Source organism: Scomber scombrus, chromosome 10, assembly GCF_963691925.1.
Source record: "Scomber scombrus chromosome 10, fScoSco1.1, whole genome shotgun sequence".
Classification (NCBI taxonomy): domain Eukaryota; kingdom Metazoa; phylum Chordata; class Actinopteri; order Scombriformes; family Scombridae; genus Scomber; species Scomber scombrus.
In genome coordinates this window covers 16,795,111-16,816,041 of record NC_084979.1, presented here as the reverse complement: position 1 = coordinate 16,816,041, position 20,931 = coordinate 16,795,111, and the positions used below count along the sequence as shown (strand labels likewise).

At 40.6% G+C, this 20,931-nt stretch overlaps 1 protein-coding gene across 1 annotated transcript; it reads right to left on the bottom strand.

Annotated features, from left to right (window-relative positions):
- Positions 1–218: 218 nt before the first annotated feature.
- LOC133987173 (rho-related GTP-binding protein RhoA-D) lies at positions 219–18,261 on the bottom strand. Its single transcript, XM_062426453.1, has 5 exons — positions 18,170–18,261; positions 6,000–6,155; positions 3,659–3,779; positions 2,295–2,425; positions 219–2,179 (listed from the first exon to the last, which is right to left on the bottom strand). Exons 2-5 carry the CDS (start codon positions 6,153–6,155, stop codon positions 2,006–2,008), a joined length of 582 nt encoding a protein of 193 aa, XP_062282437.1. The 5' UTR covers positions 18,170–18,261; the 3' UTR covers positions 219–2,005.
- Positions 18,262–20,931: the final 2,670 nt, after the last annotated feature.

The following is a 20,931-nucleotide window of genomic DNA, read 5'->3' as shown; positions in this document are numbered from 1 at the left end:
TCGCTTTGGGAATGTCAGTCAGAAAAAAGGCTAATTTTAGGAATACATGTATATGATTTATATAAACACAGCATCACTTAGTCTTTTATCCCCTTTTGATGATGGAAATGTTAGACAATATATTTTAGATTATGAATTTAAATGCATCAAGCACATTTACAGTACTACAAAAAGCTAAAAAATGTAGAATGTAAGCAGAACCAAATAGTAAAGATTACTTAGTATTTCAAAAATACTTTATTAACATGTTTGTCTCATGTTTTCAACACATCCCACTCCTGTTTGTAAAGCGTCATCACAATCAACATTTTCTCTTGAACTATGGTTTTATGACATTACAGACAGAGGCACAGTCCAGGAATTAGCCGAGCCCTGTGAAGTTCTGATCTTAGTGGATCGGAACATGCTGGATAAAAGAAACATCACAACAGTTGTAGCTTATGATGGTGCGAAGATCAATGTTGGGACCATTTCATACACTTGTGTTCATGGCTCTTTCATGATAAGATGAATATATTGTTGAATATACACCGCAATTCTCTGCTTTAGCTATAATACACAAGCATACTGTCGCAACTGCATCAGTGGCAGCCTGTAGGGAGATGAAGTGGTTTGATTATTTTGTCACTGTGATGAAAATGTATTTCTGAGAAAATAACTGTGGTTTAGTCGTGACAATTTGCCACTGATGAAGTTGGCCCTCAGGCTTTCATTTAATTCTGTCACAATTTCTTGTTCAAATCTCCTTTGTGCCCAAAGACACACAGTTTATTTGGTTGGCTCCACGACACTATTTGGACCCATTTCACATATCTTTAAGGGCTTCTAAAGAGAAAAACTTTCACCGGCTATGCACTCATATCCTCATTATCCAATCAAACTCAACGGATTTCCCTGTTGTGTAAAATAAAGGGCCATTACACACCAATAAAGCCCCAGTTTCTAATAGACAAGAGAGCTACTGATTTGGTGAGCCAAACTGAGGAGATGGCATATTGCGTTGTCACTACCAATAAAGTTGTCAGTTGGGTATTTTATTAAAAATGTCCGACCTGGAATAGTAATCAGTCTGAATATTAATATAGCTGATTATGTGTTGAACCCATAAACCTGCAGATTACAGTGTGCACTCATGCTCACATCATGACTGTATAGTGGATGTGAATAAACAGTACAGAATTCAGACAGGAGGCAAGTCTGTTAGAGCCAGTGTGAGTGTGACTGGGAGTTTTGTGTCCGTGACAATAGAGCACTGTCTCCGGTGCCAGTTCAAGCTGTCGCCACGGAAGAGACAGAGCAAGGTGCAGTCCAAAACCTCTCTGCACAAATAATCGCAACTGCTTCAGTATGTGCAGGTTTCACTGGATGAATGCCGTGTAAACATATTCTAAATTTAGTCCTTTATGTTAGAGAAGAACGCTGATGAAAACAGAGCTCTGCTGACTCAGCACTTGGTGAAATAGGATTTTCAGGGTGTAAAATTAATAGTGGTATGAAAATGGATGGAGAATTCTGGCTGAAGCTGATGTACAAAAAGAAGACGGAGTAGTACAAGCAGTTTCAAGACAAGCAGGGGTTCCATACTATTAACGCAAATCTAAAAACCGTCGGAACAGACGCTTCTCCGTAAACAATCATAACACAAAGGCAGACGCAGGATATATTTGTAAAGTATATGCACATATAAATACAAACATACATTCATACATATAAGAGGAAGGCTGGTGTGCCTGTGGAGAAAAACAGAACAGCAAAAAAACAGAAACAAAACCCGACAGATGTGAGTGGCAGAGGAAAGAGTTTTAAAAAAAGGCTGATTTGTTTTGCTTTTAAACAGGTGTGTCAGTCTCTCATATTCGCCTGTGGCATATCTGCATCTGTGAAGTAAACAAAGTCCACGGAAGCCATTGATTTAAGGTTTCTCTAAGTTTGCTCTGTCTGTAGGGGGTGGGGGGCTCCTCCCTCAGGTGCTGATTGGTGGTTTGGCAAAACAAGCTCCGCCCATTCACAGTAGCTGGCAGCCACCCCTCTTCTTGCGCTTGCGAACCTGCAGCGCTGCTCTGGTGGCCATCTCAAACACCTCCCGCACACCATCCTTGGTCTTGGCGGAGCACTCCAGGTAGCCAAAGGCACTGATGCGGTTGGCCATGTCTCTGCCCTCCTCAGACTTCACTGGCTCCTGCAGGTTTCATGTACAGAGGCTTACAACTATGTGGTGGGTGTTCACATTAAACAGAGAAAGGTTTTTGATGTGTTGCCAGTTAACAAAAATGTACACAGAGACACAAACACACCTGTTTCATCTTGGCCAGCTCCCTGCGTGTGTGTTCATCGTTCCTCAGGTCCTTCTTGTTACCCACGAGAATGATTGGGACATTGGGACAAAAGTGTTTCACTTCGGGTGTCCATTTCTCAGGAATGTTCTCTACAAGATTGAAAAAAAATTAAAAATAAAGTTTAAAAAAACAACGACAAAACCCCACACACGCATAGAGTAACTGCCCTACAAGGAAAGCTGGGAGACCCTCGTCTTTTCCCTTGTGACTGTACAGACATAAACATTGAGAGGTCTTTGACCCCTGGCTGATACATGGTCAAGAATGCTAGCCAAAATCAGCTCAGTTTTCTCTGGAAGGAGATGCCATGATGTGATACAGTAGGAATACCATCTGTGGCACTGCTCCTATGAACACTGTGGGAAAAAGCAGAAACAAGACATATTTCTTCATCTCTTTGATTTGGTTATTTGGGGGTTGAGAACACTCAGATCCTCACCTGACAAATACATGTGTTATATTCTGCCTCTGCTTCCAGGAAACGTTTTCATAATCTCAAGTACTACACGACAGCAGCAGTTAGGTTTTATTCAAAGTGGAAACAACTGAATTTAAGCCCAACAGGCTTTCTGTTGAGCAGCATTGATCCACTGTCCAAAATTCACTTACTGTGGATTGACTCTGATACTCTTCAGACTTGTGGATTATTAACCAGAGCAGGAAAGGTAACACGCAGGTAACTGTAATGTGTGTTTGGGTGGCAGCAGAAGGGTTAATTCAATATGGAAATATAATGACATACTACTTTTCATCACGTGGATAATTTCTCTGATCAAGTCTGCAGACCAGCAGCAGAACAACAAGCTAAATTACCAAAATGAAACAGCCCATGAGACCATCATTTTAGAATTTAATGCACTGACAGATCAGCCCTCCTTTTAGTGAGAGTTGCCCTCCTGCATCAGTACAAAAATACACTTCTTGGTTGTGGTGTTTTCTGCATTCGGACGCAACTCTCAGATTTCTGCAATCATTCTACAATCTGTATCATTTCTGCTGACAGGTTCCGCTGTTTCTTTGCATTTTATTTTTTTGTGGATTGAATCCACACGAGCCTCGTCTAACTGCACAATTCAAATAGCTGGAAAATGTTCAGTTCTGCCTAAACTGCGAAGAAACATCAACAGTTCCGTCCATTCACCATGGAATCACTACAAAAGGTCAAGAACCAGGTTTATATCAGGTCTCATGAGACTAGGATCACTGAAACCCTGCTTTGTGACAGCAACAATACATCAACATCTTGTGATGTTTCAGAGTTTGGCTTCTTAATGCCAGGAAAAAATGACTTCACTGGAACACTACAGTGTATCCAACCTTACCTAAACTGTCCGGGCTATCTATGGAGAAGCACATGAGGATCACGTCAGTGTCAGGGTAGGAAAGAGGCCTCAGTCTGTCATAGTCTTCCTGACCCGCTGTATCCCACAGTGCTAGTTCCACCTGTGATAGAAGAGTAAAAAGAGGACAACAAGTGAGTCAGTCATATTATTAAACTAAGACACAGCAGTCAAGCATCGCTTATAGCAGGAGGAGAGGGCAGAGCCACAGAGATGGAGAGGATAAAGGCAATGTGAACAATTAATTCCTCCCCGATCAGCTTGTAAAGCAACTCCCCAGAGGCGGAGAAGGCTCCCATCGGCTCTTCTTAGGCTGTTAATCAAACTGTTACCAGTCCCTGAGAGCCTGACCTGCTCTAGATAAAAAAAACACCTAAGAAAAAATTATTTGCTGGAGATCAGCTGAGTTGCAACTAGGGCTGCACAATTATGGCCAAAATGATAATCACGATTATCAATATTGATTTGATCAATATTGAGATCCCGATTAATATCACGATTATTAATTGATTTTAATGACAAAATATATTTATTGCTTTCACATCCATATTGCTCCTTAATGTGCAAATCTTTACATCAAAATAAATTGGTAATAATAAGTTTTATAATCATTTATTTCGGGCATCCCAACTCTCCCGGAAGTTCCAGGAGTCTCCCGCATATTCTTGGCGGCTCCCTGACGCCCACAAATGAGCTCCAATCTCCCGGAATCTGGAGCAAGCGAGCAAGACTGCGTGCTAGAGAGTGACTGCACGCGTGTGTGTTTGTGTGACTGTCAATTTAGCGCGTGTGAGAGCACAGCGTCCTGATAGATCTGTGTCGCTGCTTATTAGAACAATCGCGTCAGGTGGTTGAATAAGTTAGTTGTGTGGCTTTGTGGTGCCTACACAACTCACCAGCACTCTTTGCCTTAAAATCAAAATATTTCCAAAGAAAGCATGATGATCTGCTTTGAGGGAAAAGCTCCTCACCCTCAGCTGATGTATTTTTCACACGTTGCTCTTTCAGCCTGAATCCAAGAAACTTCAGGCTGCGCGGTGCAGGGAGCAGCTCTGATTGGCTCACACAGACAAGTGATCAAACAGTGGTCTAAGCAGCGCTTGATTTGCTTTGCAGTGGAAAAAATGCTTTGATGCGGAGCGCTCTATGGACAGAGGACGCATTTTCAATATCGCTCGATCACATTCATTTGATCGTGGGAAGCCAAAATCGAGATCGCGATTAAAATTCGGTTAATTGTGCAGCCTTAGCTGCAACACATACAACCTCAGCACTCCATGTAGGAATGTCTTAAACACAGACGCATAGAAGCATCATTCCACACGTACGTCATGTGGCTTTTGTTTGACTGGAAGAGTCTCTGCAAAAAAGACTGTGGTCTCTTAGCTTTAGCCAATTCTCCTGAATCCTGCTGATCTAATTCTACAAGAGGCTCACATAACATTACAATCACAGCTGGAAAACTGCTGAGAATTGGTTAAAAAAACGGTCGTAAAAGTCTTCCAGACAGTAACAACTGTATGTTAGCAGCTCCTTTGACATCTCACTACACTCATATCTTGCCAAATGTTGCTTGTGGGCTGACAAACCACTTACCTCGGCAAGACTGAATAGCCACAGGGCCTTCTGACTTATAGTCCAGCGCAGGCAGTACTATGTTGGACATGTTATGTGTATTTGGAGGTACCACATCTTCTAAGCAACAAGCAGCAAGACAAACCTTGATGTCCATTCTTAAGCTGCATGCTGCTTTTAAATACTTTTACCACTAGGTGTCTCTCAGGAGTCAGTGCCATCTGTAGATTATTTTACTATCCTGCTGCCTGTCTGAACTCTTCTTTTCAGCCCCCTGCTCTTAGTTATTGTGGCTACAGCTGGAGGGGCAATGATAAGTCGAACAGTTGTTTAAATCTTTATACAACACTTGAGAGAAACTTTGTATTATCCAGCCAAAACCCCAGCAGGCTGATCCCAGATTTTGCAGCACAGGAAACAGGAACCGGAAAAAGGGCATTAGTCATGATATGTGACGGGGGGGGGGGGGGGGGGGATTTCCAATTCTGCACAGGAAGTTGGCGCTGATCCATTTCCTGTTGTTGGCTGGAGGTCTGCTGCTTCATGACAATGAAAATGACCTGAGGATTTGCTTACACTTATTCCCATCAGTTTCACCTTGCACGTGGTTCTCAACCATTTAGGCCAACAGGATCAGAATTTCAACACTACAGCAGCAGTTTAAATGTGTCACATAAACATGCCTGCTTTGAACAATGTCTCAATTTAACAGAAAACAAATGAACAGAAACGGAAAATATAATGTTACCTGTTTGCCATCAACTTCAATGTCAGCGATGTAGTTCTCAAACACAGTTGGAACATAGACCTCTGGGAACTGGTCCTTACTGAAAACGATGAGCAGACAGGTCTTCCCGCATGCACCATCTCCAACTATCACCAGCTTCTTCCTGATGGCTGCCATCTACAAACAAAACACACTGTGATTAGTATAGAAAAATTACCAAATGATCAGCAAAGTGAAGGGAGCGAGGTGAGAGAATAAACCAGAAATAGAGTGGGAGCTAGGGAAAAGATGATCGAAGTCTGTTTTAGAGCCCCACCCTCTTCCCTTTCCTGGGCCGTGTCCTGTGTGTGAGGTGAAAAACAGAGTTGGGCTTCAGGGTTCAGAGACTGGTCTGAAAAAGCAGTGGGAGGGACAGGGACAGGAGGAGAGCCAGTCGTAGGAATGTTGCAGCTCCACACAGTGCTGCACATGCACAGTATCTGTCACAATCACAATAAAAACGATCCTTAACGTGCCACTTATGCATCCCTGTGGCCGGGTGATTTACAGCTTTTACTGTGTTTGGTTGGCACCTCTATACTGCACACAATTCTCTCCCATTCTCTTTGCTTGTATCACTGAAAGGTGTGTGTATGCCAGAGAAAGATACGGGCCACACACAAGTACACACACACGGATCAATAGCCATCTCCCACAAGCTGACAATAATGGAGAGAAGGCAGTAGGTGATGAGACAACACACTGGCTGCCTGCCAGCAGCATCGGCTTCCACAAATCTCAGACTACCTGGACCAGCGCAGGCATTTACTCCTGAAAACCTAAACCTCTGATCTCTGCCATTCTGATGAAGAACAGAAAAACACAGCAGTTATTTACGGAGCCACTGAGGAGTATGACTGCAGGAAAAAAAGCAGAAAGTGACCCAAGAAAGCAAAAAATCTGAGCACCTGAAATGAAAAGTGATCACAAATCTACAGACTAATTAATACTAGTATTACTATCTCTAACAATAATTCTGTGCTGTAGGATGATAAAACAGAACTTTTGAAAATAACATTTAATTTCTCTCATTCACTGGCTGTGTTCTGGCTACCGCCGCTCCCTCTCCTTGCTTGGCCTTCTCCACCCGTGTGGGTGGGATGAAAGGCTTTGTTGCTACAAAATCTTCAGAGGAACTACAACCAATTAAATTGTTAGAGGCAGCATGGCGGCCCCTCCACACACAGTGACCAAAACATTTTTTCCTGCCATTCAGTAACCCTGCAGGATAGGACACATTATATTTTCTACAGTCATGTTAAAACATGTTTGTGTGCGTTAAAGACATGTTTTCAGTGCTGATTAATCTGCTGATTATTTTCTTTATTAATCAATTGTTTGGTCTATTTGAACACCAGAAAACAGTGAAAAATGTCAATCACAATGTGAGGTCATTTAATGTTTTGCTTTTTTGTTGTGCAAACTTCCAAGATATTCAATGTACTATAAGATCAAGGAAAGCAGCAAATTCTCACATTTGAAAATGGGAAATGTCCTACAGACTAATTGATTATTCGTCTAATCTTTGCAGCTATAATCTCTACATGATCCTTGTATTGATTCCCTCAGCTTGTGCAGGCCTCAGTCCTTCAACTTCATTCACTGTAGCAACAGCTTCCATTTTCACCACCAGAATAAAAAGACAATTGTTCAGTTTGCTTTTCTCTCTCACACATTAAATCAGGCCAGTGTGTTGTCAGTTTGTCGCTGGAGAGAGCCACCTGTTCTCTGTGATAGCAGGCTGCTGCTACTCCATACATCATACTGTCACTGCCAGAGGGAAGACACAGACACACATACAGACACACACACACACACACACACACACGACTGGTAGCTACAGTGCAGCCCCAGAAAGCTTCAGAAATGTGTAGTCTTGCAGATCTTGTGCTGTGATAAAATAATGCAGCTTATTGATGGTAAAAGCCCTCATAGCAGGATGCCTACAGTGACTGACAGCACATGGTGCTTAGTGGGTATAATGGTTTCTTCCCTTTGTATTAATGTGTGACAACAGTGTGCCAGTGTAAAGACGGCACGGGGACTCCAAGGATTTCTTCCCTAAATATGACTCACTGGATGCTTTCTGCTACCCTGAAAATGTGACAAGACATTTCACAAGACAAGTTATTCATAGTATATACGGTTCTAAAATATTCATTTAAAATACAACTAATAACATTATCAGCATTTAAGTGAATTTATTAGGCAATATTAAAATCAAACCATTGCAACAAAGATTTGCAAATGTTTCCATTACAGTGACAATTATTTGTTTACTTCTTGACCAGTGGGGTTCCCCGAATCAATAAAATAAGTAACTTTTCAAGCAAAAATGCCAAATGTTACTTTGTCTTGCAGTTTTTCTTTATTATATGGGATTGTAAATGGAATAACTGGGATTCTGTTGGTTGGACATAAGAAGACATTTGAGTATGTTGTTTAAGGTTTTGGGAAGTTGCAATCAGCATTCTTCACGCTAGTTTTATAGGTCAAATAATCAGAACAAAACATCCCTCCTGTTCATTAAATCAATAATTTTATTAGTCAATGGTCTAGTATTTAATTTTAAGTATTTAATCTTAGTTACACTTTGTCATTATTAGGTATAAGAAAAATGTGCCAGACACATAATAGCTTTGTGTTGAACTGGCAAGTGTAGACCAGTGAAATGATTTTAAATAAGTGTTGAGCTTTCAAAGCTTTTATCATTGACTCATGAACTATGCTTTTGTCTGCTCTTAATTCACAGTTTAGCATTTATTTACATTAAAAACCTTTCAGGGAGGAGCAGAAGCTGCAAGAAGTCTTCACTTCTAAAACTGCTGGCAGTTCAGCTTCACCTGACGACAGAGGACTACAATAAAGAGCTCCTGGTGCTTAATGTGTTTGCAGGATTTTCCCATGTCACTGATGTCCTCATCCGCCTTCCTCGCTTCCTTTAAGTGACTTCCTGTTTGGACATAAATGGTAGTGACGGAGGAGTAAATGAGCCCAAATGGAAATCGCCCATTTTGCCATTTTTTCCTCTCTTCTTAAAAAGATGACTCCACCTGTGTTCCTTTAGAGGTTTTTCAAATGGAAACACCCTCTTAGCCTTCAGCGAAAAAAGCTGTGAAGTGGGTCAGAGCCAGAGCGCTGATACCCCCAACACACACACACACACACACACACACACACACACACACACACACACACACACACACACACACACACACACACACACACACACACACACACACACACACACACACACACACACACACACACACACACAGTTTGCTGACAGTATAAGTTATAACCTGAAAAATTGTCCAGATATACTACAGGTGATGTCGCAGCGCTGAGTGTGAGTATAAATGCACAGGAAGGAGCGGAGGGACAGACAGCTGCTGAGTACTGGGAGTGCTGGAGAACAGAGCCGGGAGCAGAGCCAGAGCATCAGGATGAATAACACCCGCGAGTCACTCCGGATTTTGCTCTGATCCAGAGCTGTTTACTGGCAGGAGGAGAGATCAGAGTTTATTTTTTAAACTTTGAGCAGCAGCACCAGTGAGTGCTCCATCTGTCTCTGTGGCTACTGGCTCGGCATGCTAGAGGGTTTATATTGGTTTACATGGAGCAAAGTCATCATGCAGAAATTTACATCAGGTCACGTGGGGAAAGGTTTTTAGAAGGGATTGAAAAAATAGCATTTTGATACTAAAATATACGTTTTTTGACCAAAATTTAAATTTTAAGATATGAATACATATGGAACACTGATGTGGAGCGACATAATGATCTAAAAACCTCAAAAATAATGTACCCACCCTTTAAGTTTCTCAGCTCAGGTCAGTTCAAATGAGCTTTATTAGTACAAGGAGGAGTTCTACACAACCAGTCTGTCTTCTCTCTGGGATTTACTTGTTTTCTCTAACAATAGTCTGTTAAAGAGTAGTTACAGTGTGTGAGGGCAGACACACACAACATATGAATATTATAGATATCAAGTAAATCCTACCAAGGACACTCTTCCTATGCCTAAAAGCTATTAGTTATATTACAAATACTACATTAACCTCATTTAAAGCTGATGATATGCGCCTAAGAATATCATCTTACAGTTAATAAAATGGGTCCTTCCCTGCAGCTAGTCATTGTTTTGCCATTTGCTTTTGTATTATGACACTACTTTGTGTTATATTCAACAATCAATTATTAAATGTGCCCTGGATTTTATCTTGCAGTAAGTAGGTCTGTCAACGCTGAGGGAAAAAAATAATTTTAAGAGAGAAAAAAAAAGTGTTAAAAAATATATGTATGAATAATTGACATGAAGGTTGCTAAAAAGTTGTAGTCAGCAGGGATAAAGATGGTATTATTGAATCACTCATACTATCAGAGCTTTAGATCAAGCCAATCAGATGACAATACAGCTGCATAAATCTCTGGAAACCAAAAATGCACTGAAGCCATATTGAGTGTTGAGACACAGACATACAGTACCTGCACACATGCTGACCTCTAACAGACAGGTCGTATAACTGAGCTTGAGACTGTGTGTTCACACGTGTCTCACGATAAACGATCCTGTCTTGCATAATGTTTGTCCCTCCGTGGCGTAGCAGAGGACAAAGTTCTCAGTCCGAGTGCAGGCAGCACAGATGCCTTTCTTCCTCATTATCCACAGTCAGCTTCTGAGTCACCCCTGGAGTAGTAACACATTAGCCAGTCTTGTTCACGGGAGTCGGAAGTAGTGGTGGTGGGGGGTAACAATAGCACAAAACCCCCTTCAGGGCAAGAAGATGGAAATTTCTTTCTCCTGCATTATCATCCTGCTTCTAATCACATGGTTCAGCAAACTGAAGGTATTTACATTAACCTTGCGCTTAGTGAACCACTTGATTACAAGTATGTACAAGCCATGAAGCTCCTTCTATTGAATATTATGTAAGCATCTACGAGTCCACGTCCAATTCAAGCAAAAATCAACATTTACGCGTATATCTACATTTTCCTGTCAGTGATACAAACTTTTAATATATGATCTGACTCGACATAGTGGGTAGCCATAAAGTTTAGGTCTAATCTGATCTGATGCCTTTATGATATTAGACTTATCGAAATGTTGAAAGCGATGAAGAGGTCAAGAGGTCAAACAGACATCATCACAGCAGCTGGTCAAGATATTTTTTGATTAATCTAATTATTATTGTCATTGATTAATCGGCTTATTATTTTTTCAATAAAATATAAACAAATACTGAATAATGTCCACGGCATTGATCTGAAAGAATGTTAAGTGTTTGAAGTCTTGTGGTCTTCGAGCCTGAGTGTCATCAGCCTACGCTAACGCCTCAGGTAAAGTCAGGCATACAGAGCAATGACACATCGTTCACTTTGTCAATAAAAAGGGAAAGATTACTAAAGAGAGGAATGAATAATACCAAAACATCCACAAGAAAAATGTATGTACAGACTGTGGATCATCCATATTACTGTATAAATGTTTAGTTAAACAGACTTAGAATTCACATATTTTAATGAAACAATAAAAGTCTAAGTAAATACTTTAAAAAAATAGATACATTTGTTATCTAAACATTTGATCATCAATAAGCATGATGGGAATCAATAAAGTTCAAACAATACTCAACCCTGTTCTTCAAAGAGCAGAAAAACACAACAGAAAAATCCTAAATATTACATTAAAAACAAGCTAATGTGCAGGATGCATTTTAGTGTCGTGATAGCACACTCAGCTGTAAAACATTAAAGTAGACTTACTTTAAAATAAGTTTTTCCTGTAAGGATCAAGTGACCTACATGTAGTCATATCCTTGTAAAACTAATCACATGACTTATTCTTTCCCTGGTGGAGACTTGTAGGCCAAATTAACTGAAAAACATCAAGAGGGGAGAAAACCTGCTCTGTGATGCACATGACCTCAGACGGGGGTGAGGATGTCTCAGTGCAAAAACTACGTGAAAAACACAGACCCTCACGACTAGTCTGTACATGTCCTTATGCAAGTCTGAAAAAAGAAATCAAAACTATCAGAGCGTGGCGTGCTTCTGTGCAGATTCAAAGTGGGTTTCAGTTTCTTAAACTTGCTCATTTAAGTCTAACATAATGAATGTGGAAAAAGTGACAGGAGCACATTTTTTTTCCAAGAAGCAAACTTGGCTAAAGTCACTGCCACAAGTTACTGGATAAGGACAGGAAAAGCTAAATATAGAATTACAAAAAGGTAAACTAAAAGGTTTTCAGCTGCTCAGCAGACCAGCATTTGACCGCAAATGAATTACACGTCCTCTTTGTTGACCTTTTCCTGAGAAGAAGACAAACAACTTTGCCAGGATACCCTGTTAAATGTAAACTAACTGTGCACTTACAGTTCAAATGCAAGTGATGTGGGAACAATGGGCCTCATGTAAGAAGAGCTCGTAGGAACAGATGCATTCTTAAAATGCATGTACGAGTGATTTAAGAACATTTGTGGCATTCAGCAATTTTCTCATACTTTCTTGAATTTAGTTTTAGGTAAAAACGAAACAGCGAGTGGTCCAGACCTGTCATGTGTGCCATAAGCAGATTGTCTCTACCTTTCTTCACTTGGGGAAAAAAATTATAATGCTGTAATATGAATTAATTTTTAATGCAAATATGATACAGAAAGTAAAACAACCTTAATGCAAAATTAATATTCCGTTTACTGCATTTTCATCAACATGGTTGCCAAATTATTTAAAAGGTTTTTATGATTTTATAGCTTTATTTTGGCGCAGCAGCTTGTACATTTCAGTAGTTGTTGGAAACTTGTCTCGCTCTGACAGCTGCCTCCGAGTCTCTGTTTAGTATCATCTTGGGTTGCTGCTGACAGCGTAACATCACCTGCTGCAGACTACAATAATATTTTACTCCAATATCTCTGTCACATGACCACTTCCCATCACAGAGCACTTTGCTTTAGAAAGATGATTTTTAGCATCTAAACATCAAGTCAAATCATTCCTTTTTTACTTCAGTTTCTAATTGTTTCAAGTCTCCTATCATCACTCCTAAATGTGTCCTAAATGTCCTCATGAACAGGCTGAAACGAGCCTTTTCCAAAAAGTTCAGGCAGTTGAGAGAGTTTCTCAAATCACATGTAGGATTTTCTTCCTTTCCCCGAATGTCTTTGTGCAAAAACCCATATAAGACAAAAAATAAGAAAACACGGCATAAGACCCAACAAGTGTGACTCTGAAGACAAATATTAACTACTGAGCATGTTTTGTAGTTCAGGTATCGACACACTGATTGGTTGAAGCAGCGAAACGCATTCCACATGATGATTAATAATGCATCACCGAATGCTCACACACAACCCTGTCTGACTGTGTAAAAATGTGGGAGGACATAAGCTATGAGGAATGTCTAACCCACTTTCCTTTTCTTCTAAACACACAACATCCCTGCCCCCACCAGTCTCTCTCTCTCCTGGTTGATACGTTGCGGACTGAGGATGCTCTGTTGATGCAGTATTCTGATTTCACACAAATCTAACCCTGCTCCTTTCCACACGTCTCCTATTCAGGTGAGAAAAGTGAGTTCAAATTCAGAAATTGGCATGATGAACAGACATGAGACGAAACTCCAGTCAGCAGTTTTAACTCTAATGATATTACGGGGGTGGAGCTGCTCAGGGTTACATAAAGGTTGCTTTGCATCTATTTTAGCTACATCCAGCACACTGCTGCTGCTGGTTGAAAACTGTGTTTGAGCTTCTGTGTTTTGTTTATTCTGAGGATGGAGAGGCTGTATGAACTTTATTGCCACAACAGATCCACATTGACACTACTCTCCAAAGATACTATTAAAAAAATACTGATATTAAGATTGGAGTTGATACAATTACATTAGCAGCAATTGAAGCAATGTTTTAAGGAAAAAACCTGAGAAGCTGGAACATTTCTGCCATAAGAATATTTAATATACTATATATATATATATATATATATATATATACACACACATATATATATATATATATATATATATACACAGATGTTGTTGGGAGGGGATCTTTGGAGGGAAAAAAAGGCAGACGTGATTTTCTGCAGCTTCTCATATGTGTGATACATTATAGTAAATAGATTTTCTTTGGGTTTTAGCGTGATGAGCAAAACAAGATATCTGATGATCCATGAAATTGTGATTTTGGCATTTGTCCCTGTTCTCTGGTGTTGATAATGTTTAGATATATGTCACTTTCAATCAGACTTTTTCTCTCTCTCTCTGACCAAATAAAACAACCTTTGGCCTGCAGTAGGATTAGAGAAATTCTTGCGGAGAACTTGAAGCCAAGCTCAGATTTTCAAGGTTGAAATCCAACTTTGAGACCAGAACTGGCTGCTCAGGATCCAGGCCAGGGAAGAGGCTAAAGTCGAGAGAACCTAGCTGGAGCCCAAAATAGGACAGAGCCATTGAGACTCCCCCGGCCCAATTTATCACACTGCATACAGCTCCGCTCAAAGCAGAGGACGAAAGAGAGAAATATCACACAGAATTATCCCTTCATCCATCCCTGAGCCTTCGCCTGCAGTTCAAACAGACGAGAAAGTCGGACAGATGGAGGAAGGAAGGAAAGAAGGAAGGAAGGATGGAAGGAGGCATGGCGGTCATGGTGAGAGCAAAACTGATACATAAGAGCAGTATAGCTCAAGCAACAGATATGAAGAAACTTAGAGCATAACAAAGTGTAGTAAGGATGCGTTTGATTAATAATACATGAGTACAAAATAAATAAATGGGTCACTTTTGTAAGATTAGCTTTGAAATGATGAATGTATTTATGCTTTCCAAGTCTTAAGCACACACACACACACACACACACACACACACACACACACACACACACACACACACACACACACACACACACACACACACACACACACACACACACACACACACACACACACACACACACACACACACACACACACACACACACACACACACACACAGAGCCCTGGCTGACTTGACTGTACCATGTTTGTTATCCTTTCTTTCTCATTATTTGCTCCTTTAGCTCCCTCTCTATTACCTACCCTCCTCCAGGCTCTTGTTCTCACTCTGTCTCCCCTCCTTCCCTCCTTCGCTCACTTGCTCTCTCTCCCCCCTCTCTCTTTCTGTGTTGCAGTGTGATGTCACCATCAGGGAGCTAATGTGCCGTATCCTTAGGGTGCTGCATTCCTCCTTTCCGACTGACACACACAGCACAAACGAAAGCAAAGCTGACACACATGTAGGCAGCCAGGATGGAGCAACCACCACCACCACCCGCTGCTGTTGTCTCATTCGTCCACTTCATCTGTGCCCTAAAGCTATGTGAGGCGTTCAGGCGCTGCTGCTGCTGCTAATGTAACTCACAAGAAATGTTTAGCTTTCTAAATTGTCCTTTTAGGGACTTCCTGAAGCTGCAAGCACTGAGATCCAAACAGGAAACACTCCCAGAGGACTTAACCGCCTGTACGCTGCCTGAGCGTAATACACCCAACAACCCACACACACAATTTTCCATGTTTGTCGGACACCGTCAGATGACTAGAAGCAGTTAAGAGCTTAAATTCAGCATTTTCTTGTGCGCTCCACATAAAAAGAAATTGCTGTCAAATTAGTTTTCAGCGTGACACTGTCCAGCTTGGAAAAGGCTGGAAAGGTGCCCAGACTAATCTGACACAGGATACTGTGGAGCCTCATGTTGGGACTCCTCAGCTGATAAGCACCCATAGCTTAACAATGTCCAAACCAACAGCTCCATATGAAGTATGACTCTGGAGGGGTGGAAAAACTAAGCAGACATCTTCTCTCCATGCAGGACTTCCTAAATATTTGGTTGGGGTTCTGCATCGAGAACTACTATATGTTTACTTCCTGCGTTTGCCATCCCTAAAGCTCCAGCTGGCACGTACAACACACAAACAATAAAACAGTCACAGTGGGTCAGTGGTAGAGAGCAATGCCAAGAGGAGCAAAAATCAGGCACAACACCAGGGTGAAATGGCCTCCAGCTAGCGTGGCATAAATGGAGTTTCTGATCCATAACAGTTTTCCATGAAGGCCTTCGTACTGACCCACTGAGCTATTCAGGCATCTTCTGAGATGACCTCAATACATCGAGATGAGAACGACGGCTCACATGTAACAAATCAGAGAGTAATATCAATGTGGTCAATATGAGAAACCCTGTTGTGTTGTTTTAATGAATTAATTCAGATCCTGACGCTGCCATCTACTAACTAAACTGATGTCCTGTTGTTTTGACATCAGTTTAGTTAGTAGATGGCAGCCTAAATCTGAATGTAACTGCTTTAAGTGTGTGAAACAGGACTTCTAGTCTTTGTCCCTGAAGGGCAAGGCTGTATTTTATAAGATCTGGATTAAGTTAGTGGAGCTGTTCTTTGTTTCAGGCGAGGTGATCCACCTCATATATAAAACGTTTTGTAAACCCTGATGTAAAACCCTAATAGGCTGCATTGCAGTTATGGATTTTATCATACTGTACAAGCTGAGTGACATGGTGGGTCATCATACATACGTCACATTTACATTATTAATGACTTCTTTCTTCATACTTTGTTGTGCTGCAACTGACAATGTTTTATCAGTCACAAATATTTAATTTGACTCTTATTTATGAATGGCTTGCCTTGACGACATTTTATTAGTCAATGTTTTGATTGGAGATATTCAAACTTTATCATTTGTCTAATTAAAGTTCAGCATTCATCTGTGTGAGAATTATTTTTTTATTTTCTGCATACTAATATAACCGCCAAGTATTTGAATGTGTAACTTAACACCATAAAGCACACTACTCACTACTTGCCTCTGGATTACGTCACTGTATATGGTAACAAACAAAATGTGTGACAATGTGATGACAACAGCAATAGCATCATGACTTCTGCTTTTAGATAAATGCTCTCTAGACGGGGATTTCCACTACATTTCCTTCCACTGCACTGCCACTGATTTGTGTGTGTATGTGCCTGTACCACAGGGTATATCACTTTCACTTCAGCCCACTACCTGAACAAACAGCTTGGTCAGCAGTCAGCTGTTCAAGCTACAATGACATCATGTTTTCTTGTGTAGTATCCACACAAACACAAACAATTTACATGCACACACACACACACAAAGGAGGATTATTATATTTTTTTTTTTTGCTTTATTTTGCTGTACATGTGTCTGCCATGCTACATCCTGTGTGTGTACCAGTGTGGAGGCTGAAATGAAAGTATAGTAGAGTTTTTTTATGTCTTTTTTGCAGGTTTCGTTTTAATTTAAGCCAAATACCGGCAGAGGATTTCTGTTATGGGGGAACATGCCAAGACAAGGGAACAAGCAGCTGTGAGATATGAGGGTCTGCGCTACAGTAGCCGAGCAGCACAACAAGGGTGTGGTGGCTTGGAGAAAGGAATTTCCTCGGGGGAGACTAATGTTTTAACGCTTGTTTAAAAACGAACCAGGTGGACAAGACTTACCCATGGACACACAAGGAAAAGCTCATTCACAAGGAAAAAAAATATATATTATATAGTTTCGCTTTCCAATAATTTACTGTGTTAGAAGGGGGAAAACAGACAGGAATCCGATAACGTCGTCTCCCTTTAACTGGACAAACAGGTTTCCCAAAAGAGACAGAGGCGACAAACTTTTTTTTTACAGCAAGTACAGATTGTCTCTGTGTTCACAGCTGAAGTCCAAATGATTGAATTACGTAGTAAAGTGTATAATGGGTAGAAACAGGGCTGGGTTTGTGAGGCAGGAATGCTGATATGATCCATATCTCCCGTCAGGAGCTGACTACGGTGAACCAAACAGGTGTGTCTTTAGTTTATGATACTTTCCTTTTACATTTCTCAACAACCTAACCTCGAAACATGGCAGACAACCCGCAGGGCAACTTTGAAACAAGTAACTTAACAGGTTTCAACTCAGCGAGCTGCTGCTGGTACGTTAGCCCACCTCGTTAACGCGTCTTTGGAGAACGGTGGTCGTTTTGAGATGACTACTTTTCCCTTAAATCTCAAACTCGCTTTATTAGCTCACTGAGCTCTTTGGCAGTTTTCCAAAATAGACATACAAGATAAAGGGATATTATTTGTTCTCTTACCTCTCCTAGAGTGTGCTTTTAAGGACTGAAGACCTCCGTGTTTCCCTCCTACTGTAACCCTTCCCTTGAAGCAGCTGAAGTCAGGGTGTGCGGCCGAAAAGCAGCCAAACTGATACTCACAAGACCCTCCCATAATGATGCGTTCACGGCCCCCTCGGAAACTCCACTTTGCCATTACCCCACACTGTGTTCAGTTGTACGGGAATGATAGAGCTGCAATCATTACTCATTGGTTTTGTCTATAAAATGTTTGGAAACAGTATAATAAGTATAATTTTCCAGAGCCCAACATGAGATATTCATGATTATCAATCCAAAATCCAAAGATATTGATGACTCTATCAAATCCTGGCCATTTTTGCATAAAACATTTGAGAGATTTATTCAGTTATAGAAATAATCAGTTTCTCCCGAACTAAGCCTTTCACGTCTTGTAGTAGCCTAACCATGATAAGGCTAACTTCTTTACATAGATGATGGTTGATTGAGGCAGCATTGCAATATTATAGGGAATAATGCCTTTGTATGTGTATGTTGTAGCCATATTTTCTTTACATGGCGATACACTGATCAGCCATAACATTAAAACCACCTGCTTAATAATGTGTAGGTCCACTTTGTGCCACCAAAATAGCTCTGACCCATCAATGCATGGACTCCAAAACACCTCTGAAGGTGTCATCTGGTATCTGGCCCCAAAACTTTACCAGCAGACCTTTTAGGTAAGTTGCAAGGTGGGGTCTTCATGGATGTTGTTTTTTCCAGCACATCCCACAGATGGTCAATCGATTAGAGATCTGGGGAATTTGGAGGCCAAGGCAACACCTTTAACTCTTTGTCATGTTCATCAAACCATTCCTGAACAATTTTTGCATTGTAATAGGGTGCATTACCCTGCTAAAAGAGACTAACGCCATCAGGGAATACTATTGCCATCAAGGAGTTGGTCTGCAACAATGTTTAGGTCAGTGGTATATGTCAAAGTAACATCCACATGAAGGCCAGGAGGAGAAGTTTTACCAGCAGAACATCACTCAGAGCATCACACTTGCCTCCTTCTCGTAGTGGGTCCTAATGCCGTTTCTTCTACAGGTAAACAACACACACAACCTTTGTCATCCACATCATGCAAAAAACATGATTAATCAGACCAGGCCACCTTCTTCCATTGCTCCATGGTTCAGTTCTGATGGTCACATGTCAATTTTAGGCCCTTTTGGTGGTAGACAGGGGTCAGCATGGGCACTCTGACCGGTCTGCAGCTATGCGGCAATCTGAAAAGCACTGTGTGTTCTGACAGCTGTTTATCATAGCCAATATTAACCTATCCAGCAATTTGTGCTACAGTAGCTTTTATAAAGTATTGTACCAGGTGGGCTTGCCTTCACTTGCCACATGCATCAATGTTGCACCCCGTCGCAGGTTCATTGGTTGTCCTTCCTTGGACTACTTTTGGTAGGCATGTGCCAGGAAGACCCCACAAGACCTGCTGTTTTGGAGATGCTCTGACCCAGCTTTCTAGCATTCTCAGTTTAGCCCTTGTCAAAGTTGCTCTGATCTATATGCTTGCAGATTTGTGCTTGCTTCAAACACATCACCTTAAAGAACTAACTGCTCACTTGCTGCCTAATATATCCCACCCCTTTACAGGGGCCATTTTAATGAGATAATCAATGTTATTCACTTTGCCTGTCAGTGGTTTTTATGTTTTGGCTGATCGGTGTACATGTTTTCCTCTCAGACTCACTCTTCTGATTATCAAACAGAACTCACGGGGAAATTACTGATTTGTGTGTTTTTGATTTTCTGTCATTCAAAGGATTTATTACTATTATTTATTAGACCTAACATATTTCTTAATCGTGTCAGCTGTTAACAGAGCCCACACAACACCATCAACATTTTTTCCATTTCCTTCCAGTTGTGAGTGCCTCCAGCATACCTGTTGTGTGAAGCACACTGACATCAAAGTAGTATTATTATACCACATCAAATTAGAAAAATGTTCAGTACTACATATTGTTAAACAATGAGTTAGCACAGGGTATGCACTTTGGTCCTGGGCCAATAACACTATGGCCATGTTCTTTGTATTTTGTTGTTTTACTTTTTTTCCTGTTTATTTTTATTTGTTGTGTACTTTAAAGAAAATGACCCCATATATCAAAGTACATTTAACACTGTATAATGTTTATCAACATTATACATTTTATGTAAAATCTGCATTAAAAAATGAAGACTTTTTCATGAAATTGCATTTAAACCTATTGAAATTGCTCAACCATGAGTTTACATAGTTAGTCACTATTTCATAACAGACACAAAAACTTTTTGACGTGTAAAAAATCCGACTTATTTTTAAATTCCTGGTGACGCCCTGTTTTGGACACAGGGTCAACTCTATGCCTCATTCTTGTTTCGGTTCGGAGCTCTCAAATTGTGAGCGGTTAAATTCCTGACTTTACGTGAATGCAGCTAGGCTTCTTGTCGTTTGAGATTTCAGCGCCTGCACACTATTGGTTGAAATGACTTAACCGTTATGAAGTCCCCTCCTCTTTACGGTTAGAGAATAATGACATCATTTATATAAAGTTATTTATAAAAAGAGGCTGTCTGTGTTTTAAACATCTTACAAACAGTGTATCAGTGATCCCCAGTTTTTTAAATGCTAACAGGAGCACATAATATTATAGTTATTATTCCTTTATTTATTTATTGCTTGTTGTGTAAGGAAATGGACTTTGACCCAAGTGCTTTTCTCC